The sequence below is a fragment of the Oncorhynchus mykiss genome, chromosome 17 (assembly GCF_057628025.1).
Source record: "Oncorhynchus mykiss isolate SJ-2025 chromosome 17, ASM5762802v1, whole genome shotgun sequence".
Classification (NCBI taxonomy): Eukaryota; Metazoa; Chordata; class Actinopteri; order Salmoniformes; family Salmonidae; genus Oncorhynchus; species Oncorhynchus mykiss.
In genome coordinates, this window is record NC_143038.1 from 61,252,456 (window position 1) to 61,278,535 (window position 26,080).

Genomic DNA, 26,080 nt, shown 5'->3' on the forward strand with positions numbered 1-26,080 from the left:
TCCGTGTGGAGAGCTTCACAGTGGAGCTGCTACACCACACACACCATTACACCACGCATGACGCCCTCTCTTTCATCTGCTTTATAACGGCCTTATCTGCACTCAGCGGCTTCATAACATACAGTAAACACAAAAGAGACACAATGTTCCAAAGTAAAGGAACTAGTTGAATCTGCTGGTGGAGCCAAAAGGACAAAAATAATACAATTGGAGGAACATTTCTCACTGTTATATTTTTTGACTGGTTCATTCAAACCCGTTCTGGACGTAACCTCCAGCATGGTTCTGTTCAGGGATGAAATTCTTCCTTTTATCCATGCTTACCTCAATCCCTGCCTCATAGTCAGAGGTGTCCAGTAGAGTGACCTTGAAGGGAACAGTCTTTGGCCGTTTGGAAGTCTTCTGGGGGGACTTGGGGGTCTTGCTTGGGGTGGTCTTTTCTGACACGTCGTCTATTTCCCTGTGGTCGTCGATCAGTTTGGAGTCCTGGTCCTTTACATAGGGACAGTCATAGTCACAGGTGAAGTTCATAGTCGCAGGGGAAATTGACAATAAATGAATGTCTATTATAATTATGGCCACTAAACATGTGCAAATATCTGTCAAGGGTTGATGTAGGACGAGATTGCGTGTGATCTAACCAGGAAAAACACAAGGCCCTAATTGTGGTATAGATTGAACCTCTGCTCTCCTACCTGTTTGGCCATCTTTGCGTCTAAAGCCGAGTCCTGCATGCCTGTTGCTGCCCCCTTCTGCCAGGAGGACTCTTCGGCTGCCTTCTTCACCTGTGACTCAGAGCCAAGCTCTGTTGGCATAGCAACCTCTCTTTAACCTGGGGGAAAATAACACAAAAAAAACTTTTTAGTCTAATTCTTAGTCTTATCAATATGAAAGTAAAGTGGCCTGCATGATACAAAAAGAGAGTTTGCTAAACAGTAGGTGGTGCCAAGATGGTGCCAATACCAACTAGGTACTCCTCAGGCAGTAGTGATGGCAAGGCATGACATAGCAAGATTACATTTCAAAATGGCATATGTTAATGTGATTCATCTCTTGTGGTAGCAGTCATTCCCTTGCCTCCAGAGCCATATACAGCAATCACAGAGTGTGTGACAGATAACCAGTACTGCATGTGGTAGCAGGGAAAGAACCCCAACCTCATTCAATAAGAAACTACTGCCAGGAGCACAGCATCACTGTTAGTTCTGCTTCCTGTGATGACTGGCCGCTGAAAACCGCCTTGTCGTCAAGGACACTCACTTTATTTCAGGAATCTCTCAAATCAGACAATCCATATTTTATTTAAGCAAGCAGCACTTCAGCAGTTGAGACGATAATCACAGAGATGGTCCTGTAATTAATTTAGCTGCAGGCAAGATCATGGACTGAATATTATTAGCTCTGATAGTCACTGGTAATTTCAACAGCATTATGATTCTGAGCATATAGAATGAACAGTGAGAAATCCTCACCATAGAGTAATAGTGGTAATTACCCAATCATAATGAGTAAATCATAGTCATAAAATAATAAAAATATGAAGTAAAAGTAAGTCACATAGAATTACATGTAGAATTGATAAGATACGATGCATTTGGAAAGTATTCAGGCCCCTTGACTTTTTCTACATTTTGCTATGTTACAGCCTTATTCAAAATGTACTAAATTGTATTTTTTCCTCATCAATCTACACACAATACCCTATGAGGACAGAGCGAAAACAGGTTTTTAGACATTTTAAATATATAAAAAAAAATAAAAAAAATATTTTATTTACGTAGGTATTCAGACCCTTTGCTATGAGACTTGAAATTGAGCTCAGGTGACTCCTGTTTCCATTGATCATCTTTGAGACCTTCTACAACTACATTGGAGTCCACCTGTGGTAAATTCAATTGACTGGACATGATTTTGGAAGGCATACACCTATCTGTATAAGGCCCCACAGTTGACAGTGCATGTCAGAGAAAACAACAAGCCATGAGGTCGAAGGAATTGTCCTTAGAGCTCAGAGACAGGATTGTGCCGAGGCACAGATCTGGGGAAGGGTACCAAAACATTTCTGCAGCATTGAAAGTCCTCAAGAACATAGTGGCCTCCATCATTCTTAAATGGAAGAAGTTTGCAACCACCAAGACTCGTTCTAGAGATGGCCGCCCAGCCAAATTGAGCAATCGGGGGAGAAGGGCTGTTTTTCAGCGGCAGACACTGGGAGACTGGTCAGGATTGACGGAACGATGAACAGAGAAAAGTACAGCGAGATCCTTGATGAAAACCTACTCCAGAGCACTCAGGACCTCAGACTGGGGCAAAGGTTCACCTTCCAACATGACAATGACCCTAAGCACACAGCCAAGACAACACAGGAGTGGCTTTGGGACAAGTCTCTGAATGTCCCTGAGTGGCCTAGCCAGAGCCCGGACTTGAACCAGATCGAACATTTCTGGAGAAACCTGAAAATAGCTGTGCAGCGACGCTCTCCATCCAACCTGACAGAGTTTGAGAGGATTTGCAGAGAAGAATGGGAGAAACTCCCCAAATGCAGGTTTGCCAAGCTTGTAAAGTCATACCCAAGAAGACTCGAGGCTGTAATTGCTGTCAAAGGTGCTCAACAAAGTACTGAGTAAAGGGTCTGAATACTAATGTAAATGTGATATTTCATGTTTTTACTTTAAATACATTTTCAATAATGTCTAAAACCTGTTTTTGTTTTGTCGTTATGGGGTATTGTTTGTAGATTAATGAGGGGAAAAAACTATTTAATCAATTTTAGAATAAGGCTGTTACGTAACAATACAGTGCCTTGCGAAAGTATTCGGCCCCCTTGAACTTTGCGACCTTTTGCCACATTTCAGGCTTCAAACATAAAGATATAAAACTGTATTTTTTTGTGAAGAATCAACAACAAGTGGGACACAATCATGAAGTGGAACGACATTTATTGGATATTTCAAACTTTTTTAACAAAAAAACAAAAACTGAAAAATTGGGCGTGCAAAATTATTCAGCCCCTTTACTTTCAGTGCAGCAAACTCTCTCCAGAAGTTCAGTGAGGATCTCTGAATGATCCAATGTTGACCTAAATGACTAATGATGATAAATACAATCCACCTGTGTGTAATCAAGTCTCCGTATAAATGCACCTGCACTGTGATAGTCTCAGAGGTCCGTTAAAAGCGCAGAGAGCATCATGAAGAACAAGGAACACACCAGGCAGGTCCGAGATACTGTTGTGAAGAAGTTTAAAGCCGGATTTGGATACAAAAAGATTTCCCAAGCTTTAAACATCCCAAGGAGCACTGTGCAAGCGATAATATTGAAATGGAAGGAGTATCAGACCACTGCAAATCTACCAAGACCTGGCCGTCCCTCTAAACTTTCAGCTCATACAAGGAGAAGACTGATCAGAGATGCAGCCAAGAGGCCCATGATCACTCTGGATGAACTGCAGAGATCTACAGCTGAGGTGGGAGACTCTGTCCATAGGACAACAATCAGTCGTATATTGCACAAATCTGGCCTTTATGGAAGAGTGGCAAGAAGAAAGCCTTTTCTTAAAGATATCCATAAAAAGTGTTGTTTAAAGTTTGCCACAAGCCATCTGGGAGACACACCAAACATGTGGAAGAAGGTGCTCTGGTCAGATGAAACCAAAATTGAACTTTTTGGCAACAATGCAAAACGTTATGTTTAGTGTAAAAGCAACACAGCTGAACACCATCCCCACTGTCAAACATGGTGGTGGCAGCATCATGGTTTGGGCCTGCTTTTCTTCAGCAGGGACAGGGAAGATGGTTAAAATTGATGGGAAGATGGATGGAGCCAAATACAGGACCATTCTGGAAGAAAACCTGATGGAGTCTGCAAAAGACCTGAGACTGGGACGGAGATTTGTCTTCCAACAAGACAATGATCCAAAACATAAAGCAAAATCTACAATGGAATGGTTCAAAAATAAACATATCCAGGTGTTAGAATGGCCAAGTCAAAGTCCAGACCTAAATCCAATCGAGAATCTGTGGAAAGAACTGAAAACTGCTGTTCACAAATGCTCTCCATCCAACCTCACTGTGCTCGAGCTGTTTTGCAAGGAGGAATGGGAAAAAATTTCAGTCTCTCGATGTGCAAAACTGATAGAGACATACCCCAAGCGACTTACAGCTGTAATCGCAGCAAAAGGTGGCGCTACAAAGTATTAACTTAAGGGGGCTGAATAATTTTGCACGCCCAATTTTTAAGTTTTTGATTTGTTAAAAAAGTTTGAAATATCCAATAAATGTCATTCCACTTCATGATTGTGTCCCACTTGTTGTTGATTCTTCACAAAAATATACAGTTTTATATCTTTATGTTTGAAGCCTGAAATGTGGCAAAAGGTCGCAAAGTTCAAGGGGGCCGAATACTTTCGCAAGGCACTGTATGTGGAAAAAGTCAAGGGGTCTGAATACTTCCGAATGCACTGTATCTATAGTCATGCAGTAGCATAGTTGTTATTTGGGATGCCAGAGGGATGGGATAGGTTGTGGCTGTTAATCCAGGAAGGTGAGGGTGTTGATGGCAACGCCCATTATACCAAATAGTCCTCCCCCATAACTACACTGTCAGGGTATACACATTTAGACAGGCATCTGACACAGGGACGCATTTTCCACTGACACTCTATCAAGTAAAAGATTACCCATCCACGATGGCAGGATCCCCAAACGAGCCGACCATGCTGGGGCCACCATAAGCCAATCTGATGCCAGTTATATTCAGTGTCACACACAACTCAGAAAAACTTGTCTCTAATCCAATCTCTATCTGACCCCTGCGGTCCTGCTGCCCTCACGGCACAAATCCCATCACCATAATGCACTGTGGGTAAGGTACTGTAGGCTGAGCGAGTGGGCTGCTGTCAACATCCCCAGTGGACAGAGACCGAAACATGACCACTTCTCTCAGGGTTAGAGGAACAGACAGAGGCTGAAGGTTTAAGATTGTGACATACAGTCCATGCAGCAGCGTGCTTAAAGTAGAATGAAGAGACAACCGTGACAGGCAATCCTCCTCTGTGTCATCACTTACAATCACATGGAATTGACAGGCATTAATTCGCCTTCTGTGGGACAAATTGGCAGTGTGTGTGACTGTGAGTGGTGTGTGACTGCTCTGCACCGGGGGCTAATTGTCCCTGGCTGTCTGATCCAGCTGAGTCTCTGGGCTACGCTGCTAAATCAATTTCCCCTCTGTGGCTGAATCACGGAAATTACTGCAAAGAACCCCCCCCCACACACACACACACACACACACACACACACACACGGTGCAGCCGTGACTTCCTATGTGGATACTGTTCCAATGTAAACAGTTGTGTGTGTCTTTAACATCATCTATCTATCACCACCTCACTGTCAATTCTCAGAATCTCAGTGCTACAGGGGAATCTCACAAATCAAACAACGTGGGTCTCCGTCTTTCCCCCATGTGGCACATCTCATACATTTCTTCAATTCAGACACATGCCGACATCTCCTCTGAACATCCCTATGTGGTAAATGACATGAGGGATTAATCTACAGCTGTGGTTGGGTTGAGGGAACCATGTGAACGTGTGTACATTGGCTTTGGAGTTGTTCACATGCATCTGACAACAAAGACACCAGTTTGAAAGCCACGCACCAACTTAGCTCCCATCTTCACCTCAGCCAGAATATCTTCCTGGTTGCTCAAACTACCACTGTTAGTTCCATCCCACATACAGCATTAACAAGCACCCAACCACTCCATGTTAATTCCCATCCACTAACGTATGACAACCACACCTAGCCTCTTGGCCAGATCAATACCTAGCTGTGTATTGGCCCTGCATGATTTAAGGAGCTATGCAATCCAATATGGCACTGCTTTACTCTGATTGGGTAAGAGTTACAGTACATTGAATACACACACACATACACATCCTTATTGCATTGTCATCGCCAACCGCCTCATTCCTCAGGTCTAATTGGGTCTCCTATCTGGAGATCTTTTATGGATTCAGATAAATTACTAAATGAACACTGGCTGATGTCACAGAGGAGCCCTCAGAACACATTGGTGCACATTCATTTCCTGTCACACCCATTAGCCATATAACAGCCCTGTCTGGGACACATGCAGCACCAGGATCTCTGCAGAGGAGAACACCTGTTCATCTACCCCCACAAGCAGCACACTGGCATGTTTATTTATTATTTGTATTTTTTATTTAACCAGTCAATTCAGTTAAGAACAAGTTCTTATTTACAATGACAGCCTACTCGGTCAAACCCTAAGTCGGACGACGCTGGGCCAATTGTGTGCCACCCTATTGGACTCCCAATCACGGCCTGTTGTGATACAGCCTTGAATCGAACCAGGGTCTGTAGTGATACCTCTAGCACTGAGATGCAGTGCCTTAGACCACTGCACCACTCGGGAGCCCATGTGTTCCTATACAATACTGTATGTAGGCTATATTTGTCTCTAACCAGCAATTGAATGGTTTGATGTACAGTATCTTGTAATTATTCATTAAAAAGAGAAGCACATTCTTATATATTACCCAATAGAGTATTTAAGATATTCAACATGCTGTCATAATTGTGTATTGGGGCCCGTTCTTTCTCTCTTTACACAGGAGAGAGAGAGAGCGAGAGAGAGATAGAGAGAGAGGCTCAGTTCAGAGTCTCAGTTGCCATGGTAACACTATTTCTCCTCCGGCGCAGCGTATGTGATGGCGCTGTCCGTTGAGGGGAGACAAGAGATGGAGGAAGAAAGAAGGATGGGAGGCCAGCGGAAGAGGCAGGGAAGAGGGTGGAGGGATCAAGAGGAAGGATGAAAATAAGAAATTAGGACAGAGGGAGAAAGCTGATTTAAAAGATAGTCTAGAGTCTACAGAAATGAATGCCAAACATTAGTGTTATTCTGCTCTGTCAGGACCACACAGCTCCCTTACCAGGGGGACCAACAATCTGCTTTGTCTAGACGCCAGGCTGACAACAGGACTTAGGCCTAGCCACACACACAGTACATCCCTCCCACTGTGGACCAACCGCTGGGAGTCATTCACTGGCACTGATAACCTGCTCCACTATTTCATCTCTTTCCTGACCAAGTGAGAACCTGCCAAGACACAGTCATCTGCAGTGGGAGGGCTGTTACAAGTGGCTGGCCAATTCTCCCCTCAAATCCCATTGAAAATCCATTCTTCTCAGTGGTCGTCAATGAATAATCACCTTTGTCCATTTCCATGCTGTAGCTGCATGGTGTAGAGGAGGAACTGGTTTAGAAATGAGGGAATAAATGATAATTTCTCTCACGTGAACCCCTGCCTCCTTAATTCTCTCATTAGCACACGCAAGAACTGGGAAGGTTAAAGCTAGCTTGCCTGCTCTGCTATTTCAATGTCAGGTCATTGCAATCAAGTGAAATATTTATTTATTTAAAACCTATATTGGCATGCTGAGAGAAGAGGTGGGGAAGAGAGACGGGGAGCCAGAACACACAGTAATTGTATCACAGAGGCAGATCAAAAGATAAAGCATCACTGCATAGAAAGAGAAAGAGACTGGAGGTACATCTGAAAGGATGACACCCCATTCCCCATCTAATGTAGTACATTTGAGCGTGATGCTTGCTGTGTGTGTGATGTGATGGTTCAGGACAGAGAGAGACCTCCCATGCCAGGCCTCAGCTCCTCTCAGAGTCAAAGTATTTACTCTCTCACACACAGCCCTAGCTCTGCCTGGCCTGCCAACCTGTTAGTCTCAAAAAACCTGACCCTAGGTTACACAGTGACTACCCACTGCGCACGGATATCATTTCAACATCTAGTTTAGATTGACATTTGGATGAATTCAACAAAAAATGTTACCATGTCATTGGATTTAGGGAAAAAGATGGGTGAAAAAATATTAAATTCCCTTACGTTGATGATTTTGCAAATCCAATTCATTTTCCACGTTGATTCAACGTCATCACATTGAAATGACATGGAAACAATGTTGTTTCAAACAGTTTTTGCCCAGTGGGAAGGGTCTTGTTTCAAGGATGTACTCTTTTGGCATCTACATACTAACTTAACTAAAACTTTGGTTTTGAGTTGTAACGTTCTGGCATGTCTACCTTGTGATTTATTGAGAGAGTCCCCTGATCCCCCCCCCCCCCCTCCTTATCGACGTAGGCAGTGATACTTCATCTATGCCAAAACAGTCCATCAGTGAAACCAGATGCTAGTCACTGTGTTGCCTAGAGTCAGGTTTTTGAGACTACCAACCTGTCACCTCACCTGATGCCAGCTCATATCCATCTCCACACACACACACACACACACACACACACACACACACACACACACACACACACACACACACACGCACACACACACACAGCACCATGACTTCATTTAGAGGCATGACCACATTCATATTGATTTCTTGAAGAAGCTGTATAGCCTCAGGGCTCTCAACTGTAACTAACAGTAACTCTCTATCAACTGTAACTCACAGTAACTTTCTCTATCAACTGCAACTCACAGTGACTCTATCAACTGTAACTCAGTAACTTTCTCTATCAAATGTAACTCACCGTAACTTATCAACTGTAACTCACAGTAACTAACATTTCTCTGATCATCACACACGTACTACACAGTGCATTCTAACGGACCCATTTCAACACTGATGGAATGTATTCAAACACTGCCTGAGGCATTGTTCTGAGATACAAGGTGCCGTCATGTGTGTTCTGAGCTGTTGTGCTTCCGCTGTTCCCTGGCCCCGAGCACATTCCAACTCTTACACCTCTGTGGCCCTCCCCCTCTCTCCCATCAGTAAATACTTCCTGCAACTCCTCTGAGCTCCTGCTGACGGCTGCCAACAGAAGAAAGGGGGATACCTAGTCAGTTGTACAACTGAATGCATTCAACTGAAATGTGTCTTCCACATTTAACCCAACCCCTCTTGAACCAGAGAGGTGAGGGGGGTTGCCTCCACGTCAACATCCACGTCACCAGCGCCCGGGGAACAATGGGTTAACTGCCTTGCTCAGGGGCACAACGACTGATTTTTTATCTTGTCAGCTCTGGGATTTGATCCACCAAACTTTCGGTTATAGGCCCAACACTCCTACCCGCCAGGCTACCTGCAGGCCTGGTTGCAGGCAAAGTGGCCTCATCTCTTCCTCACTAAGGAGGGAGAAATACAGTGAATACTACATCGAAAGATCCGCCTCATTAATACACATTCCTACCTGCCTGAAACACCTGTACTCAAAGGGGAACAGTAGGGATAGTAGGCCAGAGCCACTCCCACTCACGTAGCACCGTTGGCTTTAAACAGCCCCAATGATAACATACTCAGCTGGCTCTCTGTTTGACTGGTTCAGTGAGACGTATTAATGACACCCTATTGACTACACACACACACACACACACACACACACACACACACACACACACACACACACACACACACACACACACACACACACACACACACACACACACACACACACACACACACACACACACACACATACCAAATCAAAGTGGCTCATGGGGAGAATATTAATACAAAAAGCGACAAAAGTACATATTTTATGACTCTGTCACAACTTCTGACCTTTATCATACTGAGTCTGTTGAATCGGTTCCAAACCAAGGCTGCCGGTCTCACTGTAATTTAGCATTAACATAAACACGTTTAGCATCTCCAAGCCTCCATGCGTACAAGCCGCTGATGCACGCCTTTGGAACATCTACATTTTAAAAAGTAGAATAAATCAAATGATTATTAAAATGTATTTTAGTATGGTACACTACATATTATGCACGGCAGAAAAACATAAAAATCACTGACACTTATGAAATGCTTGTAATTATACTTCAGTATTCCATAGTAACATCTGAAAAAAATATCTAAAGACACTGAAGCAGAAAACTTTGTGGAAATTAATATTTGTGTCATTCTCAAAACTTTTGGCCACGACTGTACTTACTACGACTAAGATACAGTGGGGCAAAAAGTATTTAGTCAGCCACCAATTGTGCAAGTTCTCCCGCTTAAAAAGATGAGAGAGGCCTGTAATTTCCATCATAGGTACACTTCAACTATGACAGACAAGATGAGAAGAAAAAAAATCCAGAAAATCACATTGTACGATTTTTAATTAATTTATTTGCAAAATTTGGTGGAAAATACGTATTTGGTCAATAACAAAAGTTTATCTCAATACTTTGTTATATACCCTTTGTTGGCAATGACAGAGGTCAAACGTTTTCTGTAAGTCTTCACAAGGTTTTCACACACTGTTGCTGGTATTTGGGCCCATTCCTCCATGCAGATCTCCTCTAGAGCAGTGATGTTTTGGGGCTGTTGCTGGGCAACACGGACTTTCAACTCCCTCCAAAGATTTTCTATGGGGTTGAGATCTGGAGACTGGCTAGGCCACTCCAGGACCTTGAAATGCTTCTTACGAAGCCACTCCTTCGATGCCCGGGCGGTGTGTTTGGGATCATTGTCATGCTGAAAGACCCAGCCACGTTTCATCTTCAATGCCCTTGCTGATGGAAGGAGGTTTTCACTCAAAATCTCGCAATACATGGCCCCATTCATTCTTTCCTTTACACGGATCAGTCGTCCTGGTCCCTTTGCAGAAAAACAGCCCCAAAGCATGATGTTTCCACCCCCATGCTTCACAGTAGGTATGGGGTTCTTTGTATGCAACTCAGCATTCTTTGTCCTCCAAACACGACGAGTTGAGTTTTTACAAAAAAGTTCTATTTTGGTTTCATCTGACCATATGACATTCTCCCAATCTTCTTCTGGATCATCCAAATGCTCTCTAGCAAACTTTAGACGGGCCTGAACATGTACTGGCTTAAGCAGGGAGACACGTCTGGCACTGCAGAATTGGAGTCCCTGGCGGCGTAGTGTGTTACTGGTGGTAGGCTTTGTTACTTTGGTCCCAGCTCTCTGCAGGTCATTCACTAGGTCCACCTGTGTGGTTCTGGGATTTTTGCTCACCGTTCTTGTGATAATTTTGACCCCACGGGGTGAGATCTTGCGTGGAGCCCCAGATCGAGGGAGATTATCAGTGGTCTTGTATGTCTTCCATTTCCTAATAATTGCTCCCACAGTTGATTTCTTCAAAGCAAGCTGCTTACCTATTGCAGATTCAGTCTTCCCAGCCTGGTGCAGGTCTACAATTTTGTTTCTGGTGTCCCTTGACAGCTCCTTGGTCTTGGCCATAGTGGAGTTTGAAGTGTGACTGTTTGAGGTTGTGGACAGGTGTCTTTTATACTGATAACAAGTTCAAGGTGCCATTAATACAGGTAACGAGTGGAGGACAGAGGAGCCTCTTAAAGAAGAAGTTACAGGTCTGTGAGAGCCAGAAATCTTGCTTGTTTGTAGGTGACCAAATACTTATTTTCCACCATAATTTGCAAATAAATTCATAAAAAAATCCTACAATGTGATTTTCTGGATTTTTTTTCTCATTTTGTCTGTCATAGTTGAAGTGTACCTATGATGTAAATCATCTTTTTAAGTGGGAGAACTTGCACAATTGGTGGCTGACTAAATACTTTTTTGCCCCACTGTATGTGGTTTTCTCACCTAGCTATCTTAAGATGAATGCACTGTAATTCGCTCTTAGCCTGATCAGTGATAATACGAACTGTCCATGACTGACACAGCAGACTCAGACCATCTCCGCAACGCTGTCTCCTCCCAAGGAGCCACAATTGGAAGACAGGAGGAGTTACTGCATTACCTTATGGAGGGACTCCATACCTTGACAGAACGCCATGACCATGTGTTCAATACATTGCTAGACAAATTCCACAGATTCCCAACTAGGCAGCAAGCCACAACACTAATCCCCCAGACTCTCAGCATTCCCGCCACTAGCGGCACTTCTTCCCAGCCTACGCCGGTGTCCCGAGAACCTCGCTTACCTCCTCAGAGCGATACGCTGGAGATTCTAGAACCTGCCGGGCTTTTCTCTCCCGGTGCTCCCTCATCTTCGAGCTGCAGCCTTCTTCGTTCCCTCGGACCGCTTGAAGATAGCGTACTTGATAACGCTGATGTCCGGGAGTGCCCTTGCCTGGGCTACGGTGGTGTGGGATCAACAGTCCATTGTTTGCTTCAGTCTGGAGGAATTTTAGGGCAAAGGTACGAAAAGTGTGTGATTTTCGCATGTTGGCGGCTGAGAGTTCCTGTTGGCGGCTGAGAAGCCCTGTTCAACATGTTCCTTTACAGATTATCGGAGGTGATTTAAAGACGAGCTCATAGCCCGGGAGCTGCCCATAGACCTTGACTCTCTCATAGCCTTGACCATCTGGAACGATGGGCGACTACGTGAACATAGGAGGAAGAGGGGATCTGTTCCCTGTCGCCCTCACTCATTCTCGGATTCCACCTCCCCTCAGAGGAATACCTGAAATCCCTGAAGTCTGCATTTCTGAGAGAATCCGGTGTCACCCGAGTTCCCTCTGAGATCCCCTAGTCTGTCGACTCGCCTCCTCCGGAGCCCAAGCAACTGGGCAGGGATAGATTTTCTCCTGCTGAGCGCTTACGTAGACTGAACACCAAGATCTGTCTGTATTGTGGAGCTATGGGACATTTCTTATCTACCTGCAAATTAAAAGACCAGGTTCATCAGTAAGTACGAGTGCACTTGTGAGCGTACGGGGAGTTTCCAATCTCTCACTACTCATACAGACCTATATCTATCCTACCATGCCTTTCTAAGGTCTTTCAAATCTCACCATACCTTCTCTGCTATGCAATCTGGTTTCAGAGCTGGTCATGGGTGCACCTCAGCCACGCTCAAGGTCCTAAACAATATCTTAACCGCCATCGATAAGAAACATTACTGTGTAGCCGTATTCATTGATCTGGCCAAGGCTTTCGACTCTGTCAATCACCACATCCTCATCGGCAGACTCGACAGCCTTGGTTTCTCAAATGATTGCCTCGCCTGGTTCACCAACTACTTTTCTGATAGAGTTCAGTGTGTCAAATCGGAGGGTCTGCTGTCCGGACCTCTGGCAGTCTCTATGGGGGTGCCACAGGGTTCAATTCTTGGACCGACTCTCTTCTCTGTATACATCAATGAGGTCGCTCTTGCTGCTGGTGAGTCTCTGATCCACCTCTATGCAGACGACACCATTCTGTATACTTCTGGCCCTTCTTTGGACACTGTGTTAACAACCCCCCAGGCAAGCTTCAATGCCATACAACTCTCCTTCCGTGGCCTCCAATTGCTCTTAAATACAAGTAAAACTAAATGCATGTTCTTCAACCGATCTCTACCTGCACCTACCCGCCTGTCCAACATCACTACTCTGGACGGCTCTGACTTAGAATACAAATACTTAGGTGTCTGGTTAGACTGTAAACTCTCCTTCCAGGCCCATATCAAACATCTCCAATCCAAAGTTAAATCTAGAATTGGCTTCCTATTTCGCAACAGAGCATCCTTCACTCATGCTGCCAAACATACCCTTGTAAAACTGACCATCCTACCAATCCTCGACTTTGGCGATGTCATTTACAAAATAGCCTCCAATACCCTACTCAACAAATTGGATGCAGTCTATCACAGTGCAATCCGTTTTGTCACCAAAGCCCCATATACTTCCCACCATTGCGACCTGTACGCTCTCGTTGGCTGGCCCTCGCTTCATACTCGTCGCCAAACCCACTGGTTCCATGTCATCTACAAGACCCATTTTGCCATGAACATTGTCTGAAGTCAGTGCAACCTGCCCCAGGACGTCTCCCGGCGGGCTTGGGTAAAGCCTTGGATCTCTCCACCGTTCCCGTGGAGTACCAGGACATACGGAAGGTTTTCAACTCTGCCAGTGCCATATCTCTTCCTCCGCATAGGCCCTACGACTGTGCAATCAACATTCTCCTTAGCACTTTATTCCCTGTCGGGTCCGGAGACCAAAGCGATGGAAGGGTACATTGAGGACTCCCTCGCTGCAGGGATTATGCGCCCATCTGCCTCCCCGCCAGCGCAGGGTTCTTCTTTGTGGAGAAGAAGGACAAGACCCTGCATCCATGTATCGACTACCCGGGCCTTAATGACATTATGGTTAAAAAACATTGCCCGCTACGATACAAATGCTGGTTATGAAATCCAAGCCTCCTCTCATGACCCTGCTGTGAGCAATGAAACAATGCCAACATTGTTTCCTTCCAACACTGTTAGCCTGGCTAGTTCACAGCTCAGATTATCTCCACTTTTTTAACAGAGGATATCTCCACAGGTAGGCAAGGGTCACATAAATGGTGTTTTAACTGTGATTTAAATGGCCTACTCCCAACAATGAATGTGTTTCTATGCTAATATATTGCATAATCCATGTCCATGTGAAAGCTAATGTTGTGTGCCTACGAGGAGCTTTCCAGACTTGGTCTAATATGAGCTAACATGCTCCACTAGTTGCGGAAGGGCTTGGCGCCTCTCTCTCAGACCAGAGCTGCTGCTGCTGTTGATAAATGGTCACCTCCAAGATGTCTTTTCACATTTCCTTTCAACCCTAGCAGATTTAGTGAGAGACATACATCAAGGTGAAAATGGTGGGTGTCAGAAGCCTCACAGCACATTTCATCTCCTCACTGGCCGGCTTGAGTTATAGGGACATGTTTTTACTGCATGTATCTCAGGGATCAAGGCAGATCAGGGGTCGATACACAGGAGTTATTGTGGGATTGCTGATGCACCCTAGAGCATATCGGGTCAAGCATCAGAAACGGTTGACTGGGGAATTTAGTTAAGGGATCAATGTAGCATTGACATCATTCATCACAGCAACACAACCTTAGCATATCAAAGGAAATTAGAGAGGACAGTGTTTTTCACTTGACTTTGTTTTAGTAAGATTACTTTTAAGTGGACAAAAACTTATATTGATCAGGATTGTTTTGTAAGGGGATGCATAAACAAAATAAAAAGATAAACTGTCTGATTTTTCTATGACAGTAATATAATTTTTTTAAATAAGTGCAGAGATGGTGCAGCAGAACTCATTTAGCCTTGATCGCCGGAATCGAAACATTTTGTGCCAAAGTGAATGGGTATACATTTGCATAAGTGCCCCATCAGAATGACGGTGCACTATGTTCAGATTGGGAAATCTGCAGTGCAGACACATGGGTCCATTGGGACGGTTGGTGTAGGAGTGCCATCTAGGCACAAACTGACTGGCATCCTGCTGCAGCCCAGAGGCAGCTGACTCCTGCCAGTACCCCACGACACACTCACACACACACCCCACTGTATAGCAGAAACCTGGGGTGGGCATGCTGCATTTCCTGCTGTGTGTGGAGTAATAGAACGATCACAGAAGGAGAGGATAAATGGCTTGCTGGCTCAGTGGATGCTGCTGACTTAGAGCTCTCACTAGCTAGCCACAACAACACAAAGTGTCATCCCACTGGCGTACCACACACCCCTGCAGCCTCTGCAAGGCGCGGGGGGGGCACTTCTAACTACTTTTGAAGCGCATGTTGTGGCCTAGAAACTAATATGTAACACTGTAAAGACATGTTTATTAGGAAAGCTAAAATGTTGATACTGTCCTTGAAATTGCAAAGTCATTTCTGGAATATAAGGTTTCTTCATTGTGTAAAAGCACTATTTTCCTATTAAGATGCATTAAATAGAAACTTGTACACTGTCTCTTAAAAACGTCAGGTTTGTGATGAAGATGTGCAAGGGATCTATCACTATTTTTTTGCAATGATCCTTGATCTCCTGAAGAAGCCCCCAAAATGTTTGGATATGCTGGTAAAGTTACTAAATAGTTAGCTAGCTAGCCAATGAGGTAACAAGACTGTGAACAAATGGTTAATGGCGTGGCGAGTAGTTTTAGAACATGGTTTTATGAATTTTTAATGAATGTAAAATAACTAAGTCATCATCAGGCTTTGATTATTTGAATTAGCTGTGTAGTGCCAGGGCAAAAACCAAAATGCACACAGGGTGGGCCCAAGGACCGAGTTTGGGAAACCCTGCACTAAAATGTTGTGCCAGTAATATGGGTTAGGGCCCGTTTCAAAAAAGCATCTTCAGGCTAAGTTCATCATTAGAACCTTTGTAGGGGCATTGTTAAAACTCACAGCTGTTTCCCAAAACCATCGTTATTAACGTTGTACTGTCTCATAAGGTGTCCCCCAGGGATCAGTGTTGGGTCCACTCCTCTTCATCATATACAGTGCCTTCGGGAAAGTATTCAGACCCCTTGGCTTTTTCCACATTTTGTGAGGTTACAGCCTAATTCTCCTCATCAATCTAAACACAATATCCCATAATGACAAAGCAAATACATTTTTGCTAATTTATAAAAAATAAACAACTGAAATATTACATTTACATAAGTTTTCAGACCCATTACTCAGTACTTTGTTGAAGCACCTTTGGCAGTGATTACAGTCTTGAGTCTTCTTGGGTATAACGCTACAAGCTTGGTACACCTGTATTGGTGTAGTTTCTCCCATTCTTCTCTGGAGATCCTTTCAAGCTCTGTCAGGTTAGATGGGGAGCGCTGCTGCACAGCTATTTTCAGATCACTTCAGAGATGTTCAATCGGGTTCAAGTCCAGGCTCTGGCTAGGTCACTCAAGGACATTCAGAGACTTCTCCCGAAGCCACTCCTGCGTTGTCTTGGCTGTGTGCTTAGGGTCATTGTCCTTGAAGGTGAACCTTCACCCCAGTCTGGGATCCTGAGCGCTCTGGAGCAGGTGTTCATAAAGGATCTCTCTATACTTTGCTCCGTTCATCTTTGCTTCAATCCTGACTAGTCTCCCAGTCCCTGCCACTGAAAAACATCCCCAAAGCATGATGCTGCCACCAACATGCTTCACCGTAGGGATGGTGCCAGGTTTCCTCCAAATGTGACGCTTCGCATTCAGGCCAAACAGTTAGTTTCAGGCCAAACCAATCTTTGTTGCATTAGACCAGAGCATCTTGTTTCTCATGGTCTGAGATCCTTTAGGTGCCTTCTGGCAAACTCCAAGCGTGCTGTTATGTACCATTTACTGTGGAGTGGCTTCTTGATGGGGTGCTGCAGAGATGGTTGTCCTTCTGGAAGGTTCTCCCCTCTCCACAGAGGAACTCTAGAGCTTTGTCAGAGTGACCATCGGGTTGTTGGTCACCTCCCTGACCAAGGCCCTTCTCCCCCGATTTCTCAGTTTTGCCGGGTGGCCAGCTCTAGAAAGAGTCCTGATGGTTCCAAACTTCTTCCATTTAAGAATGATGGATGCCACTGTGTTCTTCGGGACCTTCAATTATGCAGACATTTTTTGCTACCCTTCCCCAGATCTGTGCCTCGACACAATCCTGTCTCGGAGCTCTATGGACAATTCCTTCCACCTCATGGCTTGGATTAAACCTAAACTGTTACCCTAAACCGGGTTGATATCCTCTAACCAACCCTACCCCTGAACCTAAAACCGCTACCCTTAATCGGGTTCATATCCTCTACCTAACCCTACCCCCTAAACCTAAACCGTTACCCTAAACCAGGTTCATATCCTCTACCTAACCCTACCCCCTAAACCTAAACCGTTACCCTAAACCGGGTTCATATCCTCTACCCAACACAACCCTACCCCCTAAACCTAAACCGTTACCCTAAACCAGACTTATATCCTCTACCCAACCCTACACCCTAAACCTAAACCGTTACCCTAAACTGGGTTCATGTCCTCTACCCAACCCTAGCCCCTAAACCTCTACCCTAAACCAGGTTTATATCCTCTACCCAGCCCAACCCTACCGCCTAAACCTAAACCATTACCCTAAACCGGGTTTATATCCTCTACCCAGCCCAACCCTACCGCCTAAACCTAAACTGTTACCCTAAACCGGATTCATATCCTCTACCCAACGTAACCCTACCCCCTAAACCGGGTTCATATCCTCTACCTAACCCTACCCCCTAAACCTAAACCGTTACCCTAAACCAGGATCATATCCTCTTCCCAAGCAAACCAAACCCTACCCCCTAAACATAAACCGTTACCCTAAACCGGATTGATATCCTCTACCCAACCCTACCCCCTAAACCTAAGCCGTTACCCTAAACCGGGTTCATATCCTCTACCCAACCCTACCCCCTAAACCTAAGCCGTTACCCTAAACCGGGTTCATATCCTCTACCCAACCCTACCCCCTAAACCTAAACCATTACCCTAAACCGGGGTCATATCCTCTACCCAACCCTACCCCCTAAACCTAAACCATTGCCCTAAACCGGGTTCATATCCTCTACCCTAGCCCCTAAATCTAAACTGAATTTCCTCTACCCCCTAAACCATTTATCTAAACCGGGTACATATCCTCTACCCTACCCCTCTATCCTCTTTTTATCTGTCCTGTTTTGTCTGGTCCTTTGACTAAAATATAGATTTTTATGATTTTATGCACTTCACTTGCATTTATGTAGGCCTAATTTTATTTATTTTTTTATTTTACCTTTATTTAACTAGGCAAGTCAGTTAATTAAGAACAAATTCTTATATTCAATGACGGCCTCTGCCTTTTTCAGAGGCAGAACGACAGATTTGTACCTTGTCAGCTCGGGGATTCGATTAATGTAAGATGTCCATGAGTACCCTGAAAGTAGTCTGCCAAATAACATGTATAATTATAACTCATTATTATAAAATGCTTGTAATTAATGCCTGCATCAGACCACTTGTAGATTAGCAAAGTGCATCCTTAGATCCTTCTCAGGTAGATTAGCAAAGTGCATCCTTAGATACTTCTCTGTAGATTAGCAAAGTGCATCCTTAGATACTTCTCTGTAGATTAACAAAGTGCATCCTTAGATACTTCTCTGTAGATTAACAAAGTGCATCCTTAGATACTTCTCTGTAGATTAGCAAAGTGCATCCTTAGATACTTCTCTGTAGATTAGCAAAGTGCATCCTTAGATACTTCTCTGTAGATTAACAAAGTGCATCCTTAGATACTTCTCTGTAGATTAACAAAGTGCATCCTTAGATACTTCTCTGTAGATTAGCAAAGTGCATCCTTAGATACTTCTCTGTAGATTAACAAAGTGCATCCTTAGATACTTCTCTGTAGATTAGCAAAGTGCATCCTTAGATACTTCTCTGTAGATTAGCAAAGTGCATCCTTAGATACTTCTCTGTAGATTAGCAAAGTGCATCCTTAGATACTTCTCTGTAGATTAACAAAGTGCATCCTTAGATACTTCTCTGTAGATTAACAAAGTGCATCCTTAGATACTTCCCTGTAGATTAGCAAAGTGCATCCTTAGATACTTCTCTGTAGATTAGCAAAGTGCATCCTTAGATACTTCTCTGTAGATTAACAAAGTGCATCCTTAGATACTTCTCTGTAGATTAACAAAGTGCATCCTTAGATACTTCTCTGTAGATTAGCAAAGTGCATCCTTAGATACTTCTCTGTAGATTAACAAAGTGCATCCTTAGATACTTCTCTGTAGATTAGCAAAGTGCATCCTTAGATACTTCTCTGTAGATTAACAAAGTGCATCCTTAGATACTTCTCTGTAGATTAACAAAGTGCATCCTTAGATACTTCTCTGTAGATTAGCAAAGTGCATCTTTAGATACTTCTCTGTAGATTAGCAAAGTGCATCCTTAGATACTTCTCTGTAGATTAACAAAGTGCATCCTTAGATGCTTCTCTGTAGATTAACAAAGTGCATCCTTAGACACTTCTCTGTAGATTAACAAAGTGCATCCTTAGATACTTCTCTGTAGATTAGCAAAGTGCATCCTTAGATACTTCTCTGTAGATTAGCAAAGTGCATCCTTAGATACTTCTCTGTAGATTAGCAGAGTGCATCCTTAGATACTTCTCTGCCATACCATGTCACTTTATTCACAGAAGATCTCCGCTAAACATCACATGGTTTATCCATATCTCTGTGACCGCTGATAACTTCAGAACAAAGTTGACTACAAACACACAGTTGCCAATGTCTTTACAATTGATACAACAAAGTGACGTATAAAAGGATGCTTGAAATGAATACAGAGATGACTGTATTAAAATATGAATATTAGTAGACTATAAGCATATTTCAATCATATTGAAATACATTTCATGTTCAATCAATCAATCAAGTTCTATTTTGCTACTTGTAGGCTACTGTCTGTAATTTATCTCAACATATTTCATCATGTGTAGCTTAACATATGATGTGCCAAATCATGGATTTAATGCATTTTTATTGGGTAAAATCAGGCGCCTCAATATTTGCAGCCGTAGGCAGTAATATCTCTCTAAGCGCTGATCTATCGTCAGTATTGTGAAATAAATTGAATGTTAAAGGAAAGATTTGAATGGAGAAACTTGATCCGAGTGTTGTGCTCCCATTCTTTCGATCCTATCAGTATCAGCACACACTAATCAACGACACACTTAGCGACCAGCAGTTTATTTTGCACCCAAAATAAACTGCTGGTTGCACAGCTAAATATTTGGCTGCACTTTAGAGCTTTGGCCAAATGACAATATGAACATAATTGCACAGGAAATTACCTTCAATAATGGGAAATGTGTAGAAAAAAATGAGATTAGCTATAAAACTGAAATGTATTCTCTCTGCCCCATGGCAATATGTGTAGAATGTCAGGAAATTAGCTTTAAAACAGCAACATATTCATGAGATTAGCTATAATTATTATAGCTAATCGTGAGATTAGCTAAAAAACTTGTAAGAAGTAGCTGCGAATCGCCGTACGCCACTGAGTCATCCAGAATCCAGACAAAGTGTCACGAGGGACTAGGTGTGTGAGGTAAGAATCAGGCACAGGGAGCAGAGAGTTCCAAAGGGAGAAGTGCACTTTAATATGGCACCAAAAAGCAATGCCCAAAACACAGGGCGCGAAAAAATACAGACCAACCCAAAACACAGGGTACCCAGTCCGGAGCACGAACACACCCAACAACACAACACGTAACACAAGAATAATCCTGCACAAAACACGGGCGGGTTTACTAGCCTTAACCAGTTGCATCTCTAGGGGCGCTATTTCATTTTTGGATAAAAAACGTTCCCGTTTTAAGCGCGATATTTTGTCACGAAAAGATGCTCGACTATGCATGACAGTTTTGGAAAGAAAACACTCTGAAGTTTCAGAATCTGCAAAGATTTTGTCTGTAAGTGCCCCAGAACTCATTCTACAGGCGAAACCAAGATGATACGTCAAACAGGAAATGAGCAGAATTTCTGAAGCTCTGTTTTCTAATGTCTCCTTATATGGCTGTGAATGCGACAGGAATAAGCTTAGACCTTCTGCCGTTTCCCCAAGATGTCGGCAGCATTGTGACGTATTTGTAGGCATTTCATTGGAAGATTGACCATAAGAGACTACATTTTCCAAGTGTCCGCCTGGTGTCCTGCGTCGAAACTGGTGCGCAAAGCCATGTGCCAGTATTTTTCCATTTGATTGAGAGGGGAAACCATGCTTCGACGAACGATATATCATCGAAGAGATATGTGAAAAACACCTTGAGGATTGATTCTAAACAACGTTTGCCATGTTTTCAGTCGATATTATGGAGTTAATTTGGAAAAAAGTTCGCGTTTTGAGGACTGAATTTTCTGTTTTTTTTGGTAGCCAAATGTGATGTACAAAACGGAGCTATTTCTAATACACAAAGAATCTTTTTGGAAAAACTGAGCATCTGCTATCTAACTGAGAGTCTCCTCATTGAAAACATCTGAAGTTCTTCAAAGGTAAATTATTTTATTTGAAGGCTTTTATGTTTTTGTTGAAATGTTGCGTGCTGGATGCTAACGCTAATGCTAACGCTAAATGCTACGCTAGCTAGCTACTTTTACACAAATTATTGTTTTCCTTTGGTTGACAAGCATATTTTGAAAATCTGAGATGACAGTGTTGTTTACAAAAGGCTAAGCTTGAGAGATGGCATATTTATTTCATTTCATTTGCGATTTTCATGAATAGTTAACGTTGCGTTATGGTAATGAGCTTGAGTCTGTATTCACGATCCCGGATCCGGGATGGGGAGATCAGAAAGGTTAAATAAGGAAGCCCATCAGGAAAACATAATAGGACACAGGTGAAACTAATAATACAAAACAAACAGAAAAAGGAAAAGGGATCGGTGGCGGCTAGTAGGCCGGTGACGACGACAGCCGAGCACCGCCCGAACAGGAAGGGGAGCCAACTCCGGCGGAAGGCGTGACACAAAGCAACAGAAGGCAACAGCAGGACAGTGGTAGTTGTTAGGTATTACTGGACTGACGGAGCTAGAAACACAAGCATTTCGCTGCACCTGCCATAACATCTGTGGATCTGTGAACGCAACCAATAAACTTTGATTTGTGTGTGAGTGTATGTGTGAGTGTGCCTCCCCCTATTTCTCTCCATACAGCCCCAGCTAAGCATTTCCCAGAACACCCAGGGAGAGCAGTCAACACACCAAATATATTTTGGCACAGTTCCACATCACATTCCCTTATCACAGTTACCAACATTATAGAAGGTATACACTGAGTATTCATGGGTTGCATGTTTTGTTACAATATTGTTTTGAACGTTCGTTTTGTATTGATGCCCAACTGAGCATTCTACTCAATGCATAGTTAATGAGTGCTGATGAAGATGTAATCAAAAGTGCCTTACAGTGGCTTGGAAATACAATGCACCTACACAATTCAGGTCTCAATAGGCTCGAGGCTTAAAAATCCTTCTTTAACTTGTCTCCTCCCCTTCATCTACACTGATTGAAGTGGATTTAACAGGTGAACTCAATAAGGGATCATAGCTTTCACCTTGATTCACCTGGTCAGTCTATGTCATGGAAAAAGCATGTTTTGTATACTCAGTGTATATGGCATACCGATCTACAGCCATTCTTCCATCAGCATGCAAAATACTGCAGGGTGCTGTGGGTGAGGAGCTTTATGCTGGCTGACATAACCAGAGCACAGTGGGAAGGCAAGCAGACGGAAGGAGAAGAGAAGAGAGGAGGACGGAGGAGGGGAGGAGCCTCTATGACAGGGGAGAGAGCTCTCAACTATTCTTTGCAACAAATCACAAGATTATCACAAGATTATCCCTATGAGCCTGAAGCATTAACCACACACACTCACTCACTCACTCAGTCGCTCTCTCTCAAACACACATATACACAAACACACACACACCGCTCACTCACACATAGACACGTACAACACACACACACAGCCCATTTAGAGCATGTTGCCCTAGTGCTCGGGCAGGCAGGCCGAGAGTGGCACAGGGCCATGCCATATGGGTTTCTTTGTGTGGGGGGCTGTAGAGGGGTGGCACATAGCCAGCAGTACAGGGATAAAGAGCTGGTCTCTAGGCTGAGGAAGAAACCAACCTGTCCATTTGACTAATTAAAAACTCTGTGATCCTGGACGGATGGATGTGTCCTAAGATCTCATACCCTCATTCACTGAGTGTACAACAGATTTATCAGAAGAGTCCGATCCAACCGTGTGAGAGCAATTGTACTAGTCTGCATGTTGTACAAATGGTGCTTCTCTGTGGTGGGTGTGACCTTGACTGCAGATGAGGACAGTGAGACTGGGCCTGGGTGGAAGGAGGTGTGGTGCTGCTGGTTAAGCTGGTTAAGCTTGATGCCCTTTGCGATCTGATAGGGCTGGAATAATGAGCAGTTAGCTATCTGTTGACGGCTCCATTACAGCAAGCAGCTGATAGAGGCACATCTCTGCAGCTGCACCGCATTGCACTACCGCAAATAATAACAGTGAAGCTCTTTGTGGTGACATTGTAATTATCATGTGCTGGTGTTAAGGCTGCACACCAGAGCCACTTGACAATGAGAAATCATCAGTACATCAGGAACTAAAACCAGCCATCTCATGCTTAGCATTTATATTACCTTTGTGTTGGCAAGTTTATCAGCAGGGGACACAAGGCAGCGGCTACAAGGAAAGCATGCATGCACAGACACACACTTGAGTCGTTTGCTCACACACACACATAAACACACACACATACAGAAAACCACAAAGATATGAACAGAGACCCAAAACTTTTAAAATGTAGAGTAGGGTTCAAGTTGAATTATCTCTGAGCTCTGAAATCTATTTCACCCTAAGGAATCATTCATGACCAAACCAGATCAGTCATAGAGTATGTTATAGTCTTACATCTGAGGCACCATTCCAACAGGGTGTAAAAGTCCTAACCCAGGAGAAGCAGCTGAATCTAATCAGACATAATACATGGTACATGCTCGGTTCCATCAGAAACAAAGTATATTAACTTCAGACCTGGGGATCATTGATTGAAACACATCCAGATAAATGCTCACTCGTTGTAATAGAAATAACAGGGAAGGTTTGGCTGTTGTTGTTTTTTCCTGGAGGAGATTTGCAGCGCAACACAGTTTTTTCTATCAATCTCTCACTTTCACAAAGTGTGCCCCACTCCTCTCACCTATCTCTTACTCCTGAAGAAACCTGGTTAGCCAATCTCTGCAGCCCCCAGCACTATGTGACATCGGTGATGCAATCTGTTAGTGGAATCAAGCGTTTATGACACAAGGTCACTTAAGGTCACATAAAATTTTATTTGTCACATACACGTGATTAGCAGATGTTAATGCAAGATGACGTCTTGATGTAATACATGTATCACTAGCCACTTTAAACAATGCCACTTTTATATGTTTACATACCCTACATTACTCATCTCATATGTACAGTGCCTTGCGAAAGTATTCGGCCCCCTTGAACTTTGCGACCTTTTGCCACATTTCAGGCTTCAAACATAAAGATATTAAACTGTATTTTTTTGTGAAGAATCAACAACAAGTGGGACACAATCATGAAGTGGAACGACATTTATCAAATCGAGAATCTGTGGAAAGAACTGAAAACTGCTGTTCACAAATGCTCTCCATCCAACCTCACTGAGCTCGAGCTGTTTTGCAAGGAGGAATGGGAAAACATTTCAGTCTCTCGATGTGCAAAACTGATAGAGACATACCCCAAGCGACTTACAGCTGTAATCGCAGCAAAAGGTGGCGCTACAAAGTATTAACTTAAGGGGGCTGAATAATTTTGCACGCCCAATTTTTCAGTTTTTGATTTGTTAAAAAAGTTTGAAATATCCAATAAATGTCGTTCCACTTCATGATTGTGTCCCACTTGTTGTTGATTCTTCACAAAAAAATACAGTTTTATATCTTTATGTTTGAAGCCTGAAATGTGGCAAAAGGTCGCAAAGTTCAAGGGGGCCGAATACTTTCGCAAGGCACTGTATATACTGTACTCGATACCATCTACTGCATCTTGCCTATGCCGTTCTGTACCATCACTCATTCATATACACTGCTCAAAAAAATAAAGGGAACACTTAAACAACACAATGTAACTCCAAGTCAATCACACTTCTGTGAAATCAAACTGTCCACTTAGGAAGCAACACTGACTGACAATAAAGTGCACATGCTGTTGTGCAAATGGAATAGACAACAGGTGGAAATTATAGGCAATTAGAAAGACACCCCCAATAAAGGAGTGGTTCTGCAGGTGGTGACCACAGACCACTTCAACAACCCAGCAGCAGGACCACTACCTCTGCCTTTGTGCAAGGAGGAGCAGGAGGAGCACTGCCCGAGCCCTGAAAAATGACCTCCAGCAGGCCACAAATGTGCATGTGCCTGCTCAAACGGTCAGAAACAGACTCCATGAGGGTGGTATGAGGGCCCGACGTCCACAGGTGGGGGTTGTGCTTACAGCCCAACACCGTGCAGGACGTTTGGCATTTGCCAGAGAACACCAAGATTGGCAAATTCGCCACTGGCGCCCTGTGCTCTTCACAGATGAAAGCAGGTTCACACTGAGCACATGTGACAGACGTGACAGAGTCTGGAGACGCCGTGGAGAACGTTCTGCTGCCTGCAACATCCTCCAGCATGACCGGTTTGGCGGTGAGTCAGTCATGGTGTGGGGTGGCATTTCTTTGGGGGGCCGCACAGCCTTCCATGTGCTCGCCAGAGGTAGTCTGACTGCCATTAGGTACCGAGATGAGATC

The 26,080-nt window shown here is 43.7% G+C and overlaps 1 protein-coding gene and 1 long non-coding RNA gene across 37 annotated transcripts in view; one reads left to right on the plus strand and one right to left on the minus strand.

Annotated features, from left to right (window-relative positions):
- LOC110494609 (band 4.1-like protein 1) overlaps positions 1-26,080 on the minus strand; it is a 180,855-nt gene that overhangs the window by 94,232 nt on the left and 60,543 nt on the right. For all 36 annotated transcript variants that reach the window (XM_036950706.2, XM_036950701.2, XM_036950699.2 and 33 more), the window contains exons 2-3: positions 696-832; positions 325-492 (exon numbers count right to left, since the gene is read on the minus strand). In XM_036950706.2, the coding sequence (XP_036806601.2) occupies positions 325-492; positions 696-815 (288 nt within the window). In that variant the 5' untranslated portion in view covers positions 816-832. The remainder of the gene's footprint in view (positions 1-324; positions 493-695; positions 833-26,080) is intronic.
- The window catches only part of LOC149976104 (uncharacterized), a 101,635-nt gene that overhangs the window by 69,549 nt on the left and 6,006 nt on the right, over positions 1-26,080 (plus strand). The gene's annotated exons all lie outside the window — the stretch shown is intronic.